This window comes from Mobula hypostoma, chromosome 9 (genome assembly GCF_963921235.1).
Source record: "Mobula hypostoma chromosome 9, sMobHyp1.1, whole genome shotgun sequence".
NCBI lineage: Eukaryota > Metazoa > Chordata > Chondrichthyes > Myliobatiformes > Myliobatidae > Mobula > Mobula hypostoma.
This window is the reverse complement of record NC_086105.1, coordinates 14,416,093-14,435,366: the sequence shown is the minus strand read 5'-3', so window position 1 is coordinate 14,435,366 and position 19,274 is coordinate 14,416,093. Positions and strand designations below refer to the sequence as shown.

The window sequence follows — 19,274 nt, the reverse complement described above, 5'->3', positions numbered from 1 at the left end:
TGGCAAATTTTCCTACGAAAGTGTTTGCCATTGCCTTCTTCTGAGCAGTGTCTTTACAGTGCAAGGATGGGTGCCCCCAACCATTATCAATACTCCTCAGAGATTGACCGCCTGGCATCAATGGTAGCATAACCAGGACTTATGATATGCACCAGCTACTCATAGGACCATCCACCACCTGCTCCAATGGCTTCACATGACCCTAACTGGGGGCTAAGCAGGTGCTACACCTTGCCCAAGGGTGACCCAGCAAAGGGAAGGAGTGCCTTACCCGTCCTTCAGTGGAGATGTATCTCTACCCCGCTACTCCATGTCACATTATACATACTTTAAATGTAATTTTTAAATGATGATATCTGTATGTTTCAACTGGGTGTATACATTAAATCTTTTCATAAATCTACTGCTTGGGGATAATTGTTTACCGAACATTCACTTTTTACTTTCAAACTTGTGTTTCCCAGCTCCTGGTCCAGTTTTAGCTCTTACTGCAACAGCAGTCAACCACACAGCTGCCAATGTGACATGGATTCTACCTAAACGACCAAATGGGAAAATTACACAATTCAGCATAATTATTAAGTCTGTAAGAACTGGACAAATATCAAAAAACATATCAGTGAATGCAGAAGCACTTTTTCCACACACATTATTAGAATGTGAGGTAAGTGAAAAGAATCAGGAGCTTATTTTTCATATTCTTAAGGCTAAAGTTGTGTGTTTATTTCAGTAATGCATATTATTTTGTATGACTATCACTGTCAAATTAATGAACATTAGATATATATTTTGCATTTTTCACATTTTGAATATAATTAGTTTGAAATGTCTTTTGTCTTCATATTATGTAGATGAATTATAATAACTGTAAATAGCTGTGTGTTGCTGCATGGCCAAGTGCTTAAGGCATTCGTCTAGTAATCTGAAGGTCGCTAGTTCGAGCCTCAGCTGAGGCAGCGTGTTGTGTCCTTGAGCAAGGCACTTAACGACACATTGCTCTGTGACGACACCAGTGCCAAGCTGTATTGGCCCTAGTACCCTTCCCTTGGACAACATCGGTGGCGTGGAGAGGAGAGACTTGCAGCATGGGCAACTGCCAGTCTTCCATACAACCTTGTCCAGGCATGCGCCCTGGAAACCTTCCAAGGCGTAAACCTATAGTCTCACGAGACTAACGGATGCCTACTACTAATTTTAAATAGGTGTAAACTTGACTTTGGCATTGCATCTAAGTTCCATGTAGTTAGCCTTGCCTTAAGAAAATGATGCCTTGCTTCCCTTCCAATTCTTTGAGTTCTAAGGAGGCTGGAGGCTTCTGTGGGGTCTGTTAGAGGGGCAAGTGGTTATTGGGGAGCAGATGGAAGTCCTCATTGAGTTGTGGTGTATTGTTCCTACTGTCTGTAGTAGGCTTTCATGCTCCTGTCATAGAAGCTTGTGAAATTTTGTCTGTTCCCAGTTATATTCCCAGCTACATTGAATGACTACAGGGCCAAGAATTCCCATATCAGGGAGGATTTTGAAGTAATTTCTCTGTTTACCTGCAAATCTGTTCCTGTGACAGCTTAGAGCAAGCTAGTTGTTCAGGAATTTGATAATGTGGAAGATGCAGCCTGACAATCTGTCATCAGTTGCCAACATCTGTATGTCAAAACTACTTACTTTGCACATTAATAATGTGGAAGAAATAACTTTAGACCATTCTATCCTTTGTGTCATAAAAATATAAGAAATGAGAGCAGGAGTAAGCTATTTGGCCTTATGTGCTTGTTTTAAAAATCTTGACTGATCTTTTACTCAATACGATGCTACTGCAGTATTCCCATATTGCTTTATTCACTTTTTAATTAGAAGTCTATTGATCACCCCTTTGAATGAACACAATGTATTTAATGGTTTACCTTCTTTGATTAATTTCTACCTTCCACTGAATCGTTCAAGTGCATCAGATCCATTTTCCTGTCTTTCCTTAGTTTGTTTGTTTGTTATGTGCATGTCCTATGCCATGAGCAATCATGGTCTTTTCATAACTATGATTGTTCTTGGCATATTTTTCTACAGAAAAGGTTTGTCATTACCTTCTTTTGGGCAAAATCTTCACAAGACGGGTGACCCCAGCCATTATCAATACTCCTCAGAGATTGTCTGCCTGGCATCAGAAGTCAAATAACCAGGACTTGTGATATGTACCAGCTGCTCATATGACCATCCACCACCTGCTCCCATGATTTCATGTGACCTTGATCAGGAGGCTGAGCAGGTGTTACACCTTGCCCAGGGTGACCTGCGGACTAGCAGAGGGAAGGAGTGCCTTGCATCTTCTTTGGTAGGGACCCACCACCCAACTCTCCTCAGTAGCTGTTTTCTTGATGAGGTACTTTAATCATAAACTTACAAAGATCCATTCACATGTGTTCCAACTTATAATCTTCCTGAACAGCCACTGAGGGATAGCAGTAACTGGTAATGCATCTAAAATATAGTTCATGGCTCTGAGATCCCAACCTGTTGCGTCTAAGTTATATTTTCAATTGATTTAATTACAGTTTTCCTGCTGCTTTTTGCTGACCACAGGTCAAAGGTTATAATTTTACCAGCTTTTTGCTCTAATTATTAATCCATCTATACTGTGATTTGGTGACACAACTCATTTAGCTGTTGCCTCGCAGTTCCAGTGATCCAGATTCAATCCGGACTTTTGATGCTGTCTGTGTTAAGTTTTGCATATTTTTCCAAGTCAGAATCACAGTCAGGCTTAATATTCCCAGCATATGTCGTGAAATTTGTGAACTTAGCAGTACAATGCAATACATGATAAATATAGAAAAAATATATAAATAAATCAATTACAGTAAATATATGCATGAATATTAAATAGTTAAATATAGAGCTAAAACTGACATAATAATAAAAAAGTGAGGTAGTGTTCATGAATTCAATATCCATTTAGAAATTGGTCGCCTTTTGGATTGAATAAATTTATCCTATCAAGTCCTATTATATCCAATTTTTTCTTCCAACCATCCAGAACTGATCAAGCTTTCCTTTTATGGAAAACTAAGGGAATAATATGTTTTAGTGATTTATTCATGGATAATTGCCTCATGTCCTTTGAACAGTTGTCTAATAAGTGTAATTTGCCTCTATTCCATTTTTTCAGATATTTACAGATCAGAAACTTTTTGAAGGCCATTTTACCTACTTTTCCGATATCACATCAGACTGAAATTACAGAAAATATTTTGGGTTTAAACCCGTATCAGAAGAGTTTAATAGCAATTGTTTATGATTTAATTACAAAAATACTTTTAGGTATGTCTGATAAAATTAAGAATGAATGGGAAAGAGAACTTCAGGTATCTTTGCCCATAGAGAAATGGGAGAAAATTCTCCAAATAGCTAATACTTCTTCAGTGTGTGCTAGACACACTTTGATACAATTCAAGGTGGTTCATAGGGCCCATATGTCTAAGGATAAGTTAGCTCGTTTTTATGGTCATATAAATCCTGTCTGTGACAGATGTAATTCTGAGGTAGATTTCTTCACACATATGTTCTGGTCTTGCCCTCTTTTGGAAAATTATTGGAAAGATATTTTTGATATTATTTCAGTAGTTTGCATATTGATTTACAACCTCATCCTATTACTGCAATTTTGGACTACCAATGATAGACTTTAGTCGTTTATCCCCTTCAGCTTGTCGTTTGAGTGCATTTGTTACATTAATAGCCAGAAGATCCATTTTATTTAAATGGAAAGATTCTAATCTCCCTACTACATTTCAATGATTTTCCCAAACTATAACATGTTTAAACTTGGAAAAAATTAGGAGTGGTACCACTGATCCTTCGGTTAAATTTGAAGAAACTTGGAGGCCATTTATTCAACATTTTCATATGATGTAAGCTGACCTTTTCCGAATCCTTTTTAATAACTTTTTGTTTGCGTATAGAGGAGCGGAGTTAATTATAAATAATGATCTTAACCGATGAAATATGGCAGCCCAGATTTTGTTTTGTTTTTTTTTTGTTTTTAGTGCAGGGGGTTCTCGGTTCTTGATCCTCCAAAATATTCCGCATGGAATTTAAACTGGAGGTGGCAGAGGGTGGACTTAAGAAGGAGATTTTTGAAGAAGAAAAGCTGCCTTAAATTTAATTGGGTTTGGTTGTGTGACTATGGTAGGATGAAGATTATTCCATGCTTTAATTGTGCGGGGGAGAAATGAATTGCTGTGTGAAGAGATTGGGAGGTTTAAATTAAATATGTTACTCGGAGTCTGTGTCTGTATACATTAACCGTTATTAATGTAATCTTGATCTCTTTGTATCATTATCATTGTTATGCTTATCAATTTGAAACACAATTAAAAAGATTGAAAAAGAAAGAAATTGGTCGCCATGGAGATCATTCACCATGGAGATCAAATTGGTACCATGGAGATCATTCTAAATCAATTTAGAATGATCTCCATGGTACATCTGCAGAAGTTTTGTGTGTTTTAGTTGATAAACCAAATCTCCTCAAACTAATAATGAAATATTGTCATCATCTTGTCTTCTTAATAGTTGCATCAATATTTTGGGACCAGGGTTAAATCCTCAGAGATATTGGCACCAGGAACTTGAAATTGCTCGATCTCTCCACTTCTAATCCCTCTATGAGGATTGGTTCATGTCCCATTGCCTTACCCTTTCTGACCATGTGGGTTTAACCTGGGTGTTCTTTTTTTTCCTTGTGTCACCAAAGAAAGTACTGGTTGGAAGCTCATTTGGCCACTGTAAATCATACCTGATGCACAGGTCAGAGAAAGAACCTGGGAGTGATTTGATGGGCAAGTGGGATGAAGAGGTAGCCGGCAAAATCAGCATGTGAATGGGATTGGTCTGTGAGCTGACAGAGACTCAATGGACCAAAATGACATTTTTTTTGTATTAAGGAAACATGGAATATTGCTGAAGTTGCCTTTATATACCAGTATGCAGAATAGATTATATACAAAATTATATACAAAAGTAATGAATAACTTTTATTAACCTGTGTTCTAGAAGAATCATTTATTTTTCCATGCTAATATCCCTGAATATACTTTTAATCTTACTTTGAAATTTGCATTCTCACTTTTAACTAAGTGGATTGCTTGACAAATAGTGTTAGGAATGGAATGCAAGCTTATCCATATTTAAACTATAATCCCTGATCTAAATTTTAAAAAAAGCCATATTGAAATATCTTGCAGAGGCAGAGTATTAGGTGCAAAGAATGCTTTGCACATTTAGTATGAACATGGATGATGAATTTCCAACTCAAGCCAATAGTGTCAGGATTTTACACCAATGGGCTTAAAAAGTAAGTATCAAGTCAAGTTTATTGTCATTTAACTGTATACATGCATACAGTCAAATGAGACAATGTTTCTCCGGACCAGGGTGTAAAGCACAGTAGTACACACAACCGGCATATAAAGCACAATAGGAAAGTAAGAATTAAATGTACAAGTGAATTATGCATAAATAAACAAAGTAAAGTGTGTAAATTAAATATTGTAGGGTACCGACAAATTAACCAGTGACACTTCAAATGCGATGCGGCAGGGAGTTCAGAAGCCTAAAGGCCGGAGGGGAGGAGCATTTCCCCATCCTGAATGTTCTTGTTTTATGTAACATATAGTTTCCATTCCACAGTTTTTATTTAGCAACCTATAATATCACAGTTCTAAATGTTAAGATAAAAACAGAAAATGTTTGAAATATTCAGCAGGTCAGGTAGTATCTATGGAGAATAAACAGAATTAACATTTCAGGTTAATGATCTTTCATCAGGGCTTTCGAACTAAAGTTCTAACCATTTTTCTTTTAGTTTTCGATTACTAGCATCTGCAGATTTTTATTTTCTTTTTCAATTGCTCTACAAGGTAGTTTTCTTCATGTGCCTTGCGTGTTGCACTCTTGGGCGATCATGGCTTTCCACATCGAATGATCCTATGCAGCATCAATGATATCTCACACACTTAGATCTGTTAGTTCTTTCACAGTGTTCATATATTTTCTTCTTTGCCTTCCTCTTCCGCATTTCCCAGGCATGCGGCCTTGTAATGTAAGGTATTTTATTTCTCCCATTCTGATGACATGGCCCAGGAATTTAATCTTCCTCTCATTTAATGTTCTCATTAAAGATCTTTTGGAATGGGCACATTGGAGTACTGTCTCATTAGTTACCCTATCTTTATATGATATTTTCAGCATTCTTCTAAGAAACCACATTTCTGTTGCTTCTAAGTTTCTTTGGAGTTCTGGTGTTATAGTCCAAGTTTCAGAAGCACACAGCAAGATTGACCAGATGTAACATTTTAGTAGCCTAAGCCTTGTTGTCCTATAAACGTGTCTGTTGGTAAAAATGGGTTTCATTTTTTGGAAGTTGGTTTTGGCAATGGCAATTCTTCTTTTTATTTCTACTTTACTTCTTGCATTTTGTGATATAAAGCTACCAAGGAAATTAAAGCTGGTCTTTTGTTCAATCTCTTGGTTACCGATGTACAATTGGCAGTTGGGAGTATCCTGCTGTTTTGATATTACCATACATTTAGTTTTTTTTACAGTTGACGGTTAGACCAGAATCTGCACTTGTTCGTACTACTTTGTCTAGGAGGATTTGTAGGTCTACTGCAGCACTTGTTATTAGGGTGGTATTGTCTACATATCTTATATTGTTGATGTTAACAACTCCAATTTTTATCCCATCTAGGTCTTCTATTTCTCGGAGAATCATTTCACTATAGATATTAGACAATTATGGTGAGGCAATGCATCCCTGTCTAACTCCCCTTTGAACTTTAGTCCAACTGCTTATATTATCATCAATTTTTACCGCTGTTGTTTGATTCCAATATAAATTTTGAAGCAGTTGTTGGTCCCTTCCATCAATGTTTAGTTTAGCGAGAATTTGAAATAATTTATCACATTGCACTTTGTCGAATGCTTTAGTGAAATCAATACAACACAAAAAGGCATCATTTTGATATTCAATTGCCCTTTCTGAAAGCATTCGTAGTATGAAAATTGTGTTCCTAGTTCCTCTATCCTCAATAAACCCATATTGCAGTTTAGAAGTTTCTGCTCTTAACTTGTTTTTAATTTGACTCAGAACAATTCTCAACAAAATATTTATAATGTGACTCATAAGACTGATTGTTCTATAATTTTCATAGTCAAGAGTTCCAGGAATTTTTGGCAGAGTTATAAATACTGATTTCAAGAGATCGTCAGGCAATACACCAGACTCATATATACCATTAAACAGTTCAGAAAGAATATCTATGCCCAGATCTTCTAGGGCTTGTATCATTTCCACTGAAATTTCATTAGGTCCACTGGCTTTACCATGTTTCATGCTTTTCATTGCTTTAGTTATTTCTTCTTTGGTAATAGGTAAGCTGAATTAGGGTGTTTAATATCTGGGGGTTCCCCTCTATTATCCTCAAACAGCTGCTCTATATACTGAATCCACCTCACACATGCTTTATCTGGATCTGTTAGTATGGATCCGTCTGCTGATCTTCTGCATCCTGTACAGAAGGTTTTCTTAATTCCAGTAATTTCCTTAATTTTCCAGTGCATTTCTTTGCTGTTGTTAATATGGCCTTCGACTTCATTGCATTTTTGATTCAGCCATTCTTCCTTTGCAATATTGCATAATTACCTGGTCTGCCTGTCTAGCTCTCTGTGTCGCACTTCATTATTCTTCACCAACCTTCTTTGTTCCATCAGATCTAGAATTTCTTGGGTTACCCACCCCTTGTTGGTGTGTTGGATTTCTTGTACTGGGATTATCTCCTCTGCTGTATAGCATATTTAAATCTGTCCCAAATAGGTGTTGTTATGTTTTCGTTGAGGTGTTCTTCTACAGATGTCTTGAATTGTTGCTTAAGTATGCTATCTTTTTTAAGTTCTCCCAACATATACTTCTTTCTCTTTTTTCCACATTTCAGTTTCTTTAATTTTGTTTTAATGGTGGCTATTGCTGGATGGTGATCTGAACCACAGTCTGCTCCTGGGTAGGCTTTAGAATTTGTGATATTATTTCTAAAGCGTTCATTGATGGTAATGAAATCTATTTGATTCCTTGTTCTACCTCCAGGGCTAATCCAAATACACAATCCACGTGGATGGTTTTTATACCAAGTATTGGTGATCACTTTGTTGTTTCTGACACACCAATCAGTAAACCTTTCTCCATTTTCATTTTCTCCCCTAAACCAAAAGGTCCTATTATGTTATCAACCCTTTCCTGTCCAACTTTGGCGTTAAAATCTCCCATGACTAGTTTTATATCCTGAGATTTACATTGCTCATAAGCACTGTCGAGATCTTCATAAAACTTGTTGATATCCTCTTCATCTGCATCATTTGTTGGCACGTAAACTTGGATTATGCTAATGTTAAAAGGGTTATCCCTTAATTTAACTTAAAGCAGCTGATCGGATATTGCCCAACATCCCATAAGGCATTTTGATACTTGTTTGTTTAAAATAATTCCAACTCCATACATATGCTGTTGACCTCCAGAATACATTATCAGAGGACTATTCTTAGTGAATTTGCCACTGTCAGTCCATCTAATTTCTGACAGGCCTAAGATATCAACTTGCAACCTTTTCATTTCATTTAATGTATTATCCACCTTTCCTTTCTGGTAAAGTGTACAGATGTTCCATGTTGCTACCCTTAGCCTTTCCCTATGGCTTACAGTCTCTGGATGACAGTCTGGTGTCACCTGCAGCACATGACTACCCCTACTGAGGGAGGTGTTGTTTTGTTGATTAGACTGAACCCCATTCACGCTGTTGTCTGGTTTCCTTCTTTTGTTTCTTTCCATGATTGACTAGGCAGAAATTTCAACAGTGGTTTGCCGTTGCCTTCTGTTGTTGTAGTGCTCATCTAACTAGAGCATTTGACCTCTACTGGCGTTCCCAATTGGGAATCATACACTAGACGTCGCCCAACCTTTGCTGTTGTTTTACAAAGACAATCCTTCACCAAAGCCTGGAATCCATCGCCCTGCTGCCGGAGACTTCAGTGATTTTAGGTGACACCACCACCATTGGTCCGGTTATTTTTCTGGCGCCAAACATTTGCCATAGACAGAGCTCCTTCAGTGAGACAGGGTGCACCCGGACCTAAGCCCTACGTGAAGGCGGAGTTGTCTTGGATGGTTGAAGCTATATAATCACTATTGGCATTTCCTGATATTTAGTCAGGACCTAACCACCCCATACACCCCGAGAAAAAACATACCAAGGTATGTTTCAATATAATTAATCAGTAATTTCTATTATCTAGGATGACAGTCCAACAAGCACTACCCCTGGATCATTGATTTCATCTTCCACTCCTAGTGATGCATCTTCAGCATTCCCATTAGGATATCCAACACAAGAGGATTCTGCGTTTGCCAGCATTGTGGTGGATCAGCTGAAACCCTACACCACCTACCTGTGTGAGGTATCTGCATTCACAAAGGAAGGAGAAGGGCAGGCTGCAAGTGCTCTGTTCAGAACCTCTGAGTGGAGTAAGTCTTTAATAAATCATCTGAATTTTAAATGTGCTTTTCTTGGTTCATTCATTACAGTTTAAAAAAAAACAGATGGTAATGTTTGAACATTTTATATATGCAATGAAATATCTTAAGCCCAAGTTATATTACTGTTAAGTGATAGATGTAGAAAAGAGAGAGGTAGAGGGTGGATAAAATGCCCTCAGTGGGCACTTTATACCTGTACACCTGCTAGTTAATGCAAATATCTAATTAGCTATTAATGTGTCAGCAAATCAATGCATAAAAGCATGCAGACATGGTCAAGAGGTTCAGCTATTGTCCGTACTAAACATCAGAATTGGGAAGAAATGTGATTGAAGTGACTTTGACCATGGAATTATTGTTGGTGTCATATGGGTTGGTTTGAGTCTCTCAGAAAATGCTGATCTCTTAGGTTTTTCATGCAGAGCATTCTCTGGAGTTTATGGAGAATGGTGTGAGAGACAAAAAGAAATCAGTGAGCGGCGGTGTGTGGGCGAAAATGTCTTGTTAATGAGAGAAGTTGGGAGAATGGCCATACTGGTTCAAGTTAACAGGAAGGCAACGGTACTCCAATAACCACACATTACAACAGAGGTGTGCAGAAGGGCATCGCTGAATGCACAACACGCAAACCTTGGATGGCCTGTAGCAGCAGTACACCACTTGGGTTTCATTCCCATACCTAATAATGTGGCCGGTGAGTGCAAGTGGAAAAAGATGAAAGAGAACAGAGGAGAAAGTAAAAAAACAAGCTGGAAAACACTATTATAAAGTTTCATTGATTAAGGCAAGATGGTAGTTTTAATGCCACCTGTGATTTAGAAATTGCTATGCATATCCCCGCTGGTAATACTGGTGCATTCTGATCGGTTTGCTGCACGGTTGTACAGTTGCTTGGCAAATAACTGTTACAGACACTATTATGTAGCTTCAAACATCAGTAGCACCTTGAAAAGGTCTTCCCACCTACAGAGTTATGCTTCTTGGGTTGGTGATTGCATCTCAAAATTTGGAGAGGCCATGATTTTGGGCCCACTCAAGTCTTGGGGTTATTTGGATTGCCCAGATGAAGTAAGCAGTTGGTAAGGGCTAGTATGAGAGGGTATAATTGGCTATTGGGTTCCAGGAGACGGTGGACACATGGGCCTTTAGTGTTGGTGTGGGACTGAGGATTTGCCCGAGTTGATCCACAGGTTGAGGAGGAGACTGGTGATGCAGCATGACGATAGTGAAGGATGAGACTCTAAAGCCAAAATCATATGTCTGGGACTCAGGGCTATGCTACAGAAAGCTAATCATCTTGCTGGTGATTAATATCTCTTCCCACACTCCAAACTGAAAAATATTAACAGGCATCCAGATGATGGCCCTAGTTTACCTGGCTGTTTTGCAAATACAATGAATATTACTCAATGTCTTTCCCATCTGAAAAATTAAAAATAAAAACACTAAAATATTAAATTCATGTAAGCTAAAAGGTGTATTGTTGTTTAACAATGCAATTAAAACTAATTTGTTCACCATTTTTTTATTTGCAAGTTAGGTTTATAAGTACTCAATAAGCCAAAATGTCTTCATTTTTTAAAGAAAGGGGCTTCCCTTCCTCCACTATCAACTCTGCTCTTAAACGCATCTCCCCCATTTCACGTACATCTGCTCTCACTCCATCCTCCCACCACCCCACTAGGAATAGGGTTCCCCTGGTCCTCACCTACCACCCCACCAGCCTCCGGGTCCAACATATTATTCTCCGTAACTTCCGCCACCTCCAACGGGATCCCACCACTAAGCATATCTTTCCCTCCTCCCCTCTCTCTGCATTCCGCAGGGATCACTCCCTACACAACTCCCTTGTCCATTCGTCCCCCCCATCCCTCCCCACTGATCTCCCTCCTGGCACTTATCCGTGTAAGTGGAACAAGTGCTACACATGCCCTTACACTTCCTCCCTTACCACCATTCAGGGCCCCAAACAGTCCTTCCAGGTGAGGCATCACTTCACCTGTGAGTCGACTGGGGTGATATACTGCGTCCGGTGCTCCCGATGTGGCCTTTTATATATTGGTGAGACCCGACGCAGACTGGGAGACCGCTTTGCTGAACATCTACGCTCTGTCCGCCAGAGAAAGCAGGATCTCCCAGTGGCCACACATTTTAATTCCACATCCCATTCCCATTCTGACATGTCTATCCACGGCCTCCTCTACTGTAAAGATGAAGCCACACTCAGGTTGGAGGAACAACACCTTATATTCCGTATGGGTAGCCTCCAACCTGATGGCATGAACATTGACTTCTCTAACTTCCGCTAGGCCCCACCTCCCCCTCGTACCCCATCTGTTACTCTTTTTTTATGCACACATTCTTTCTCTCACTCTCCTTTTTCTCCCTCTGTCCCTCTGAATATACCTCTTGCCCATCCTCTGGGTCACCCCCCCCCCGTCTTTCTTCCCAGACCTCCTGTCCCATGATCCTCTCGTATCCCCTTCTGCCTATCACCTGTCCAGCTCTCGGCTCCATCCCTCCCCCTCCTGTCTTCTCCTATCATTTTGGATCTCCCCCTCCCCCTCCAGCTTTCAAATCCCTTACTCACTCTTCCTTCAGTTAGTCCTGACGAAGGGTCTCGGCCTGAAACGTCGACTGCGCCTCTTCCTATAGATGCTGCCTGGCCTGCTGCGTTCACCAGCAACTTTGATGTGTGTTGCTTATATAAATATATGTCTTACCTTTAAGTTGTCTCTTAGGCCCCTAGGCACTTGCTTGCTGAGAACAGGCCTTTGATCCTGTAAATTGTGCAAGGCCTGTTCTGCAGGCCTCGGTGCCTCAGACTTTATGTCAGAGAGAATTTTATTGCTGCAGGCCTCGATGGAACACTCACCATTTATGATTATGAAGACACATAGTCCTCTTTTATTGTCATTTAGTAATGCATGCATTAAGAAATACTACATTATTTACTTCCTCTGGTGTGATACGTAGACATCAAAGAATTCTAGTTCAGATCTTTTGGTCTATTTGTACATTAAAGGGTCAATACACACAAAAAAAGCTGGGGGTAAAGGTGTTGAATGTGTGCTTGCAGTTCCAGAAGACCCACCTCAGAACCTTATTGTCAGTAAGATTACATCAAGATCATTTGTGATTAGCTGGGATCCACCACTAACAATAACAGGAAGACTCTTTTATAGAGTTGAACTAGTCAATCCATTAGGTAAGTGGTGTTTATTTTACTGTCTACAAAATCACAATGGATGTAAGTAACAATTACTATGGACACATTTTTCCCTTTGTAGTGTTGTACCGAGGTAGTGCCAGTTACTTTCTCTCAATTATCCATTTGTTTTCAATATTTCCCATTTTACCTCTGGACCATCCCCAATATCTATTTCTAAGTTCTTTTATTTGTCCATTGGGCTGATGTATGCTTCATGTCTGCTGGCTCTCAGCCCTTCATAGCTCAGCACATGAATGGTCAAAGATAGACGTCCAAGATGAACTGGAGATCACATGCTGGTTCTTCTGGCACTCATTCCACTGCTGGGCTCACCAATGAGCCCAGAACATATACTCTGAGTTAGCTCCTTGATGCACCATCAATAACTCCAAAAGACTGAAAGTAGAGTAAATACTGAAAGGCTTTTATTAGCAGTAAAATGTGACCTCCATCATGCTGAGTATCTGCCCCTGGACTGAGAGGAGGAGCAATGGTGCAATCGCCTTTATTCAGGGTTCTGTGGGAGGAGCCACAGGAGCAGTCAGCAAAGGGGCGTGTCCAGATAGGTAACCCAGTTACAACATATATATATATGGTTTACCACACTCGTTAGCTATATATCAGGGATGGCTGGTTTATAAATGGTTCAAAGGTTAATTTATGATCAAACTATACAATTCTGGAATTCTTCTTCTCTGGGTAGCTATGAAACCAAGAAAGAAAAGAAAGGCAACACAATTATCAACCCCAAAATCCCCCTCCCCACACAAAAAAAACAACAAGGCAGAACAGGCACATTGACTCCCAAAACTCCCTACCCGCACAAAAAAAACAAGGAAGATTGGGCGAAAAAGAGAGAATATAAAAAACTATAAGTCTGAAAAAAGTCTATAGTCCAAGTCCACATCCAAAATGCAGAAAACCTGCACAACACTCCCAAGCATAGCAGCAGGCTCTCCCCTCTTGGGTAGCAGAACGATCAAAAGACAGGCAATTGGCACTCACCATCTGTACTTGCCTCGATCCCTCAGTCTCCCATTTCTTGGAATATAGTCACCAATCCTGTAAAATAAATGTAGATAATTGAGTTAGTTTATTTTGGTATATTTAATGATTCTAGTTATTTGTTAGAATGAAATATGTTTAAAGTTGATTTGTTTTCATTAAAAACATTTTTTTTTACTTTGCTGCTTGAATGTATTTTCTATATACCTCAGACAAATTTGAAAACGGCTTTTGGTAGTTGGCACGTGATCACATTTTTCTGCGGAGTCTCAGGACATAGTGCCTGGGGATGAGTTTCCACTCAGACCTTGCTTCACTTCACTGGATCCCTGTGGGGTGTGGTGGGGCCATGAATCCCGCATCTTTAAACTGTCCAGAATGGTTCTGCAAACTGTCTTCAATGAAGTGGAAATTGTTGCCCGCCGATAACTTAACATCTTTACTGGCCGAAAGAGCATTGGAGAAAGGGCACATTGAATTTATTGAGTAGTGTTTAACTAGTGAAGAAAGCTGATGAGGCTGACTCCAGCTGCTCTGGGCTTTGTGTCTGTGGACTCACTTTCATTCTGAATGCTATTTGCTTTTATTGTTTGTACAACCTATTTTCTCTCTCTCTGCTCAGTGGGTGTTTGACGGTCTCTTTTTTCTAATGGATTCTTTTGGGTTTTTATGGCTGTCCTGTAAGGAGACAAATCTCAAGGTTGTATATAGTATACATACTTTGATATTAAATGATTTTGAACATTGAACTATCATTTGTATTTTCTAAATATATTGGAAGTAACATAGATAGAAACTTTATTTTTGCATACTTGGTTAGAAAGAAGTTGATCTATTAAATGTAAATGATTTATTTTTTGCATTTAGGGCAAATATCTCAGAACAGCACCAGAGAAGTGACATATTCTTTTACTAATCTGCTGCCGTTTACAAAATACGAAGTGTTTGTTATTGCTGAGACTGTAGTGGGAGCTGGGCCAAAGGACAGCGTTAAAGTTACGACATCATCTGAAGGTAACTCATGGAAAGCTACTTCAAATTCCAGAAACAGTACTCATCTTGAAACTCGTTCACTTTTTGACAGGTTAGGTGTGAAGGTCAAGTTAATTATTGAATCAAATATAAGCTTTTCTATTATCAAACTGAATTTTGGTAAATTGGTTTACTATTGTCACAGGTACACACACACACACACACACACACACACATACATATATATGTATGGGGTTTCTTCTTTGTTATGTTAAGTTTAAAATGGCTTCTTTGTTATGTTAATCTTTCAAACTGCTGTGTATGTGGATTAAAATGGCTTCTATGTTATGTTAAATGCTGAGAAAGTCTGTAGCTAGAAATTTGCTTGGGTTAATACAGAGAGCAGAGGTACTAATGGGTGTCCATGTTATTCTTTCTTGGGGTGATATGCTGTCTCATATGACTGCGAACCAGGGGCTTTTGGGGGGGGGGTGGGAGTCGGAGGAGAGACCGGGAGGACGACGGACGTGCAGGAGAGCTCAGTTCAATCACTCCCGGTGGTCCCGAGCCGCGAGTCACCAGGGCCAGAGGGGTCCCGAAGAAATTCCTGAGCTCCAACGTGTGCACGAAGAACTTGAACTTGGATAAGTCTGGCGCCTTTTCCATTCCCTTTTTCTGTATTGAACTTATATTAATCTCATAGACTTAGTAATATCTATAAAGTGTACTTGGTAAAATGTACTGTGTGTGCTGCCTGATGATTGATGTTTGAAACTGATTTCAATGGCAGTTGTACAGCAACTGACACAACCGGGAGCATCCAGGCGGGCGCCGGACGGAGTTTCCCCTAGATATATACGAGCCAATATAGCTGAGCGTTACATATAATGTGTGTGTGTGTGTGTGTGTGTGTGTAGCTAGGGTACACATACAACCAAACAAAACAACATCCCTCTGGACCACAGTGCATCCACAAATACATCACACACAGCACAAAAGCTAAATATTACCACAAATAAGTCAATAACTATAATTCAAAATGCATGTAATATACAGCAGAGGTAAAGAGTAAACAGTATAATAAACATCTCGCTGTCCTTGTGAAGGGACCTCGGTGGTGGCAAGTGTATTCATTAGTCTCACAGGCTGAGGAAAGAAGCTGTTTCCCAGTCTGGCAGTTCTAGTCCTGATGCTCCTGTACCTCCATCCTGATGGTAGTGGGTCAAAGGGATTGTGGGATGTGTGGTAGGGATCCTCAACAATACTTTGGGTCCTTCAGCTACTATGCTTCCAGTAAATGTCACAAATCATGGGGAAGGAGACCCCAGTGGCCGTTTTCACTGTCCTCTGTAGGGTCTTGCGTTCTGAAGTCTGGCAGCTTCTGTACCACACGATGACGCAACCATCAGGACACTCGCGATGTCCTGTCTACCCTCATCCTCCTGACAAAGAGCCAAGATGGGAGTTATAGCTGACAAGATGTTATACTGAAATTTAAAAATGTAGGGTTTTACAGATTATGGAAAAAAGATAATGTACTGTTAGCTGAGCATCACATTATTACATCACAGGTTACAGTTATCAGCTTGTGGTAGTTTTTCATGTCTGTCTAAGAATTCTTGCTTGGAAACTGTACAAAATTCTGATATGAAAACAGATAACCACGGCAGCAATTCTTTTCCCTGTTTTTCTGTTTCTCGGTTTCTCAGTTTCTCATGTAATTTGTGAAATTGTCAAGCAGAAATCATTGTCCAATTTTTTACCGTGTGATTTCTTTGTTGTGAAATATCCCAGTGAGAGTAAAAATACAAATGTGACTGATCTGCTACCATTAGATGGCAGTATTTATAGAGATTAAAGTAACACAAAAATACTATTCTCATGTAAAGGAATATCTGAATACTAATTAATTAAAAAATAGTATATGCTGTTTTCTAATTATTACTGGAAACCGGCTTTAAATCGTTTATTCAAAGGTGTTTGATTAGCTGATGGGAATCATTAACTTCAGGCATTTGGGGAACTGAAACACAGAATTTCCATGGAGTTCGTGGTGCACTTCCAACGTGTCAGCTGCTATTTACTCAAAATCAACTAAACCACAATAGTAGTCCTCTCATGTTCTAATTTTGCCCCTGTGTTATGTCCTTCCCCTGAAGAGGCTGATTGTAACTGCATTTTCATAATTCCCAGCAGCTGTTGTAACCTCAGCATAGTCATCCTCTATTAGAGGCTGACTTTGTACAGTGCTTGTCAGGAGATATTCAACTGCACACTACACTACAGCTGATCTGTTTCCCCCAGATTGCCAACTGGGAACCAGGACCTTTGCAAGCATTCTATTCTATTCAACCAACACATACAAAATGCTGGAGGAACTCAGCAGGCCAGGCAGCATCTGTGGAAAAGAGTAAACAGTCGACATTTTGGGCTGAGACCCTTCATCAGGACTTAAGCACATGTAGATTTTGTCATGCTTGATTCGGTTTTCTTGTTTGCCCACTCATGCTGGAGGATCAGGATCCTGGAAAACAGTCCTGATGCAGCGACTTGATCTGAAATGTCCCGTTGTCTCCACAGGTGCTGACTGACCCACAAAATTCCTTCAGCAGCTCGAGTTTTGCTCCAGATTGTAGCTCCTGCAATCATTGGTGTCTTCTGCAAATCAGTTGCTTAATTCCAGGATAGCTATTAATCCTCAAGCAGTTTGGTTTATTTTGTTGAAGGAAACAATTGTACTTTTATCCGTTATACCACTAGGAAAGGCACCATTTTATTTGCTTATTTCTTCTCAATATTAAGTAACTCAATATGTACTATAAAGAGTGGGAGATTTGATTTATTTTACTGTCACCCCAATGGAGGCACTTGATATTTATGATGTTTAATCTTCCTAGACTATGACCAAGATCTAAGAATTGGGAATCTGGGCTTTGGAATCAAATTCTTCCATCCCTTCAAAGTACCATGCCCCATCCTTGAATCAGATATGCTCTACAGAATCAAAATGAACTGTCATAGCACTGACCAAGAGTCTGATAGCATGTGGTGCATATTTTCAAGATTACTTTTACAATAGGTATTATGGCTCAAATTTCACTCTATATTTTATCAGCAATAATGACCTTGTTTTTTAGTTCCAGGAGAAGTGTTTGATTTAAAGGCAACAGAAGTTGGAAGCAAATCAGCGAAAATAGAATGGGGAAAGCCTCATCAACCAAATGGAATGATTATCCAGTATCAAATCATTGTTCTTCTGCTGGAGTCTCAACTACCTGTACAAAATATAACCTTGACCCCAGAAAATTTCCAGGTATTTACATCATTTTATTTCAGTTAGATCTTTTAAGTATTAGTTGTATTTTAATAATATCCCTGTTAATGTTCTGATTTTATGAGTCAAACATTTTTGAAGCAGAGGATGTAAAGTATTCAAACTTGTCCGGAAGTTGTTGATATCTTGTTATGTATCCTATAATTTCAAAGTTCAAAGTAAGTATTAATATCAGAGTACATGTATGTCACCACATACAACCCTAAGAATCTTTTTCTTGCATGCATACTCAGCAAATCTGTAGACTAATAACTATGAAAGGATCAATAAAAGACCGAGTAGAGCATTGAAGACAACAATTGTGCAAATGCAAATATAACTAAATAGTAATAAATAACGAGAACATGAACGGAGGGAACATCGACTCAGACCATGAGAAGCCTGCGTCGGGCATTTTCATGCCTTACAAGACGCAGATTGGAAGTCTGTGTGGGGCGCCACTCCTCGTACAGACACTAGAGCAATGTGTGGTTAAGTGCCTTGCTCAAGGACACAAACACGCTGCCACAGCTAAAGCTCGAACTAGTGACCTTCAGATCACTAGACAAACACCTTAACCACTTGGCCACATGCCCAACGTGAGAACATGAAATAACAAGATACTGTAAAGAGTCCTAAAATGAGATCATTGGTTGTGGGAACATCTCAATAGATAAGTGTATTCATCCTCTCTTGTTCAAAAGCCCGAGGGGTGAAGGGTTCTTGAACCTGGTGACGCAAGTCCTGAGGCTCTTCTACCTGATGGCAGCAACGAGAAAATTGAATGACTTGGGTGGTGAGGATCTTTGATAACGGATGCTGCTTGTCTACTTTCCTACAGCAGCGTTTCATGTAGATGTGCTCAGTGGTTGGGAGGGCTTTATGTGTGATGTATTTACTTTACTTTCAGTAAGATGGCGGCATGTGCAAATGCAGCAGCCTCTCTGGAGCCAAATGAAGTTGCCCTTTCCTTTGGAAAGTTAGTTTTTTATGATCCAAAGACAAGAACATCGGGTACTGTAGGGCTACTCTGTCAATGAGCTGCTGGTTGATTGGAGTAGCTGGACTGGTGTCAGTGATGGAGCCAGCTGAAGGGTCGAAGGAGCTGGTCAGGATATTGGAGGAGACAGTCGGGATATCAGAGAAGCCCACCCGTTTGTCAGAAGAACTGGTTTGGGTTCAGAGGAGCTGACTTGGCT

General features: G+C 39.5%; 1 protein-coding gene across 2 annotated transcripts in view; it reads left to right on the top strand.

Moving 5' to 3' along the window:
* ptprq (protein tyrosine phosphatase receptor type Q) overlaps positions 1 to 19,274 on the top strand; it is a 184,360-nt gene that overhangs the window by 67,129 nt on the left and 97,957 nt on the right. For both annotated transcript variants that reach the window (XM_063057759.1, XM_063057758.1), the window contains exons 22-26: positions 465 to 664; positions 9,334 to 9,562; positions 12,654 to 12,782; positions 14,658 to 14,804; positions 17,900 to 18,075. In XM_063057759.1, the coding sequence (XP_062913829.1) occupies positions 465 to 664; positions 9,334 to 9,562; positions 12,654 to 12,782; positions 14,658 to 14,804; positions 17,900 to 18,075 (881 nt within the window). The remainder of the gene's footprint in view (positions 1 to 464; positions 665 to 9,333; positions 9,563 to 12,653; positions 12,783 to 14,657; positions 14,805 to 17,899; positions 18,076 to 19,274) is intronic.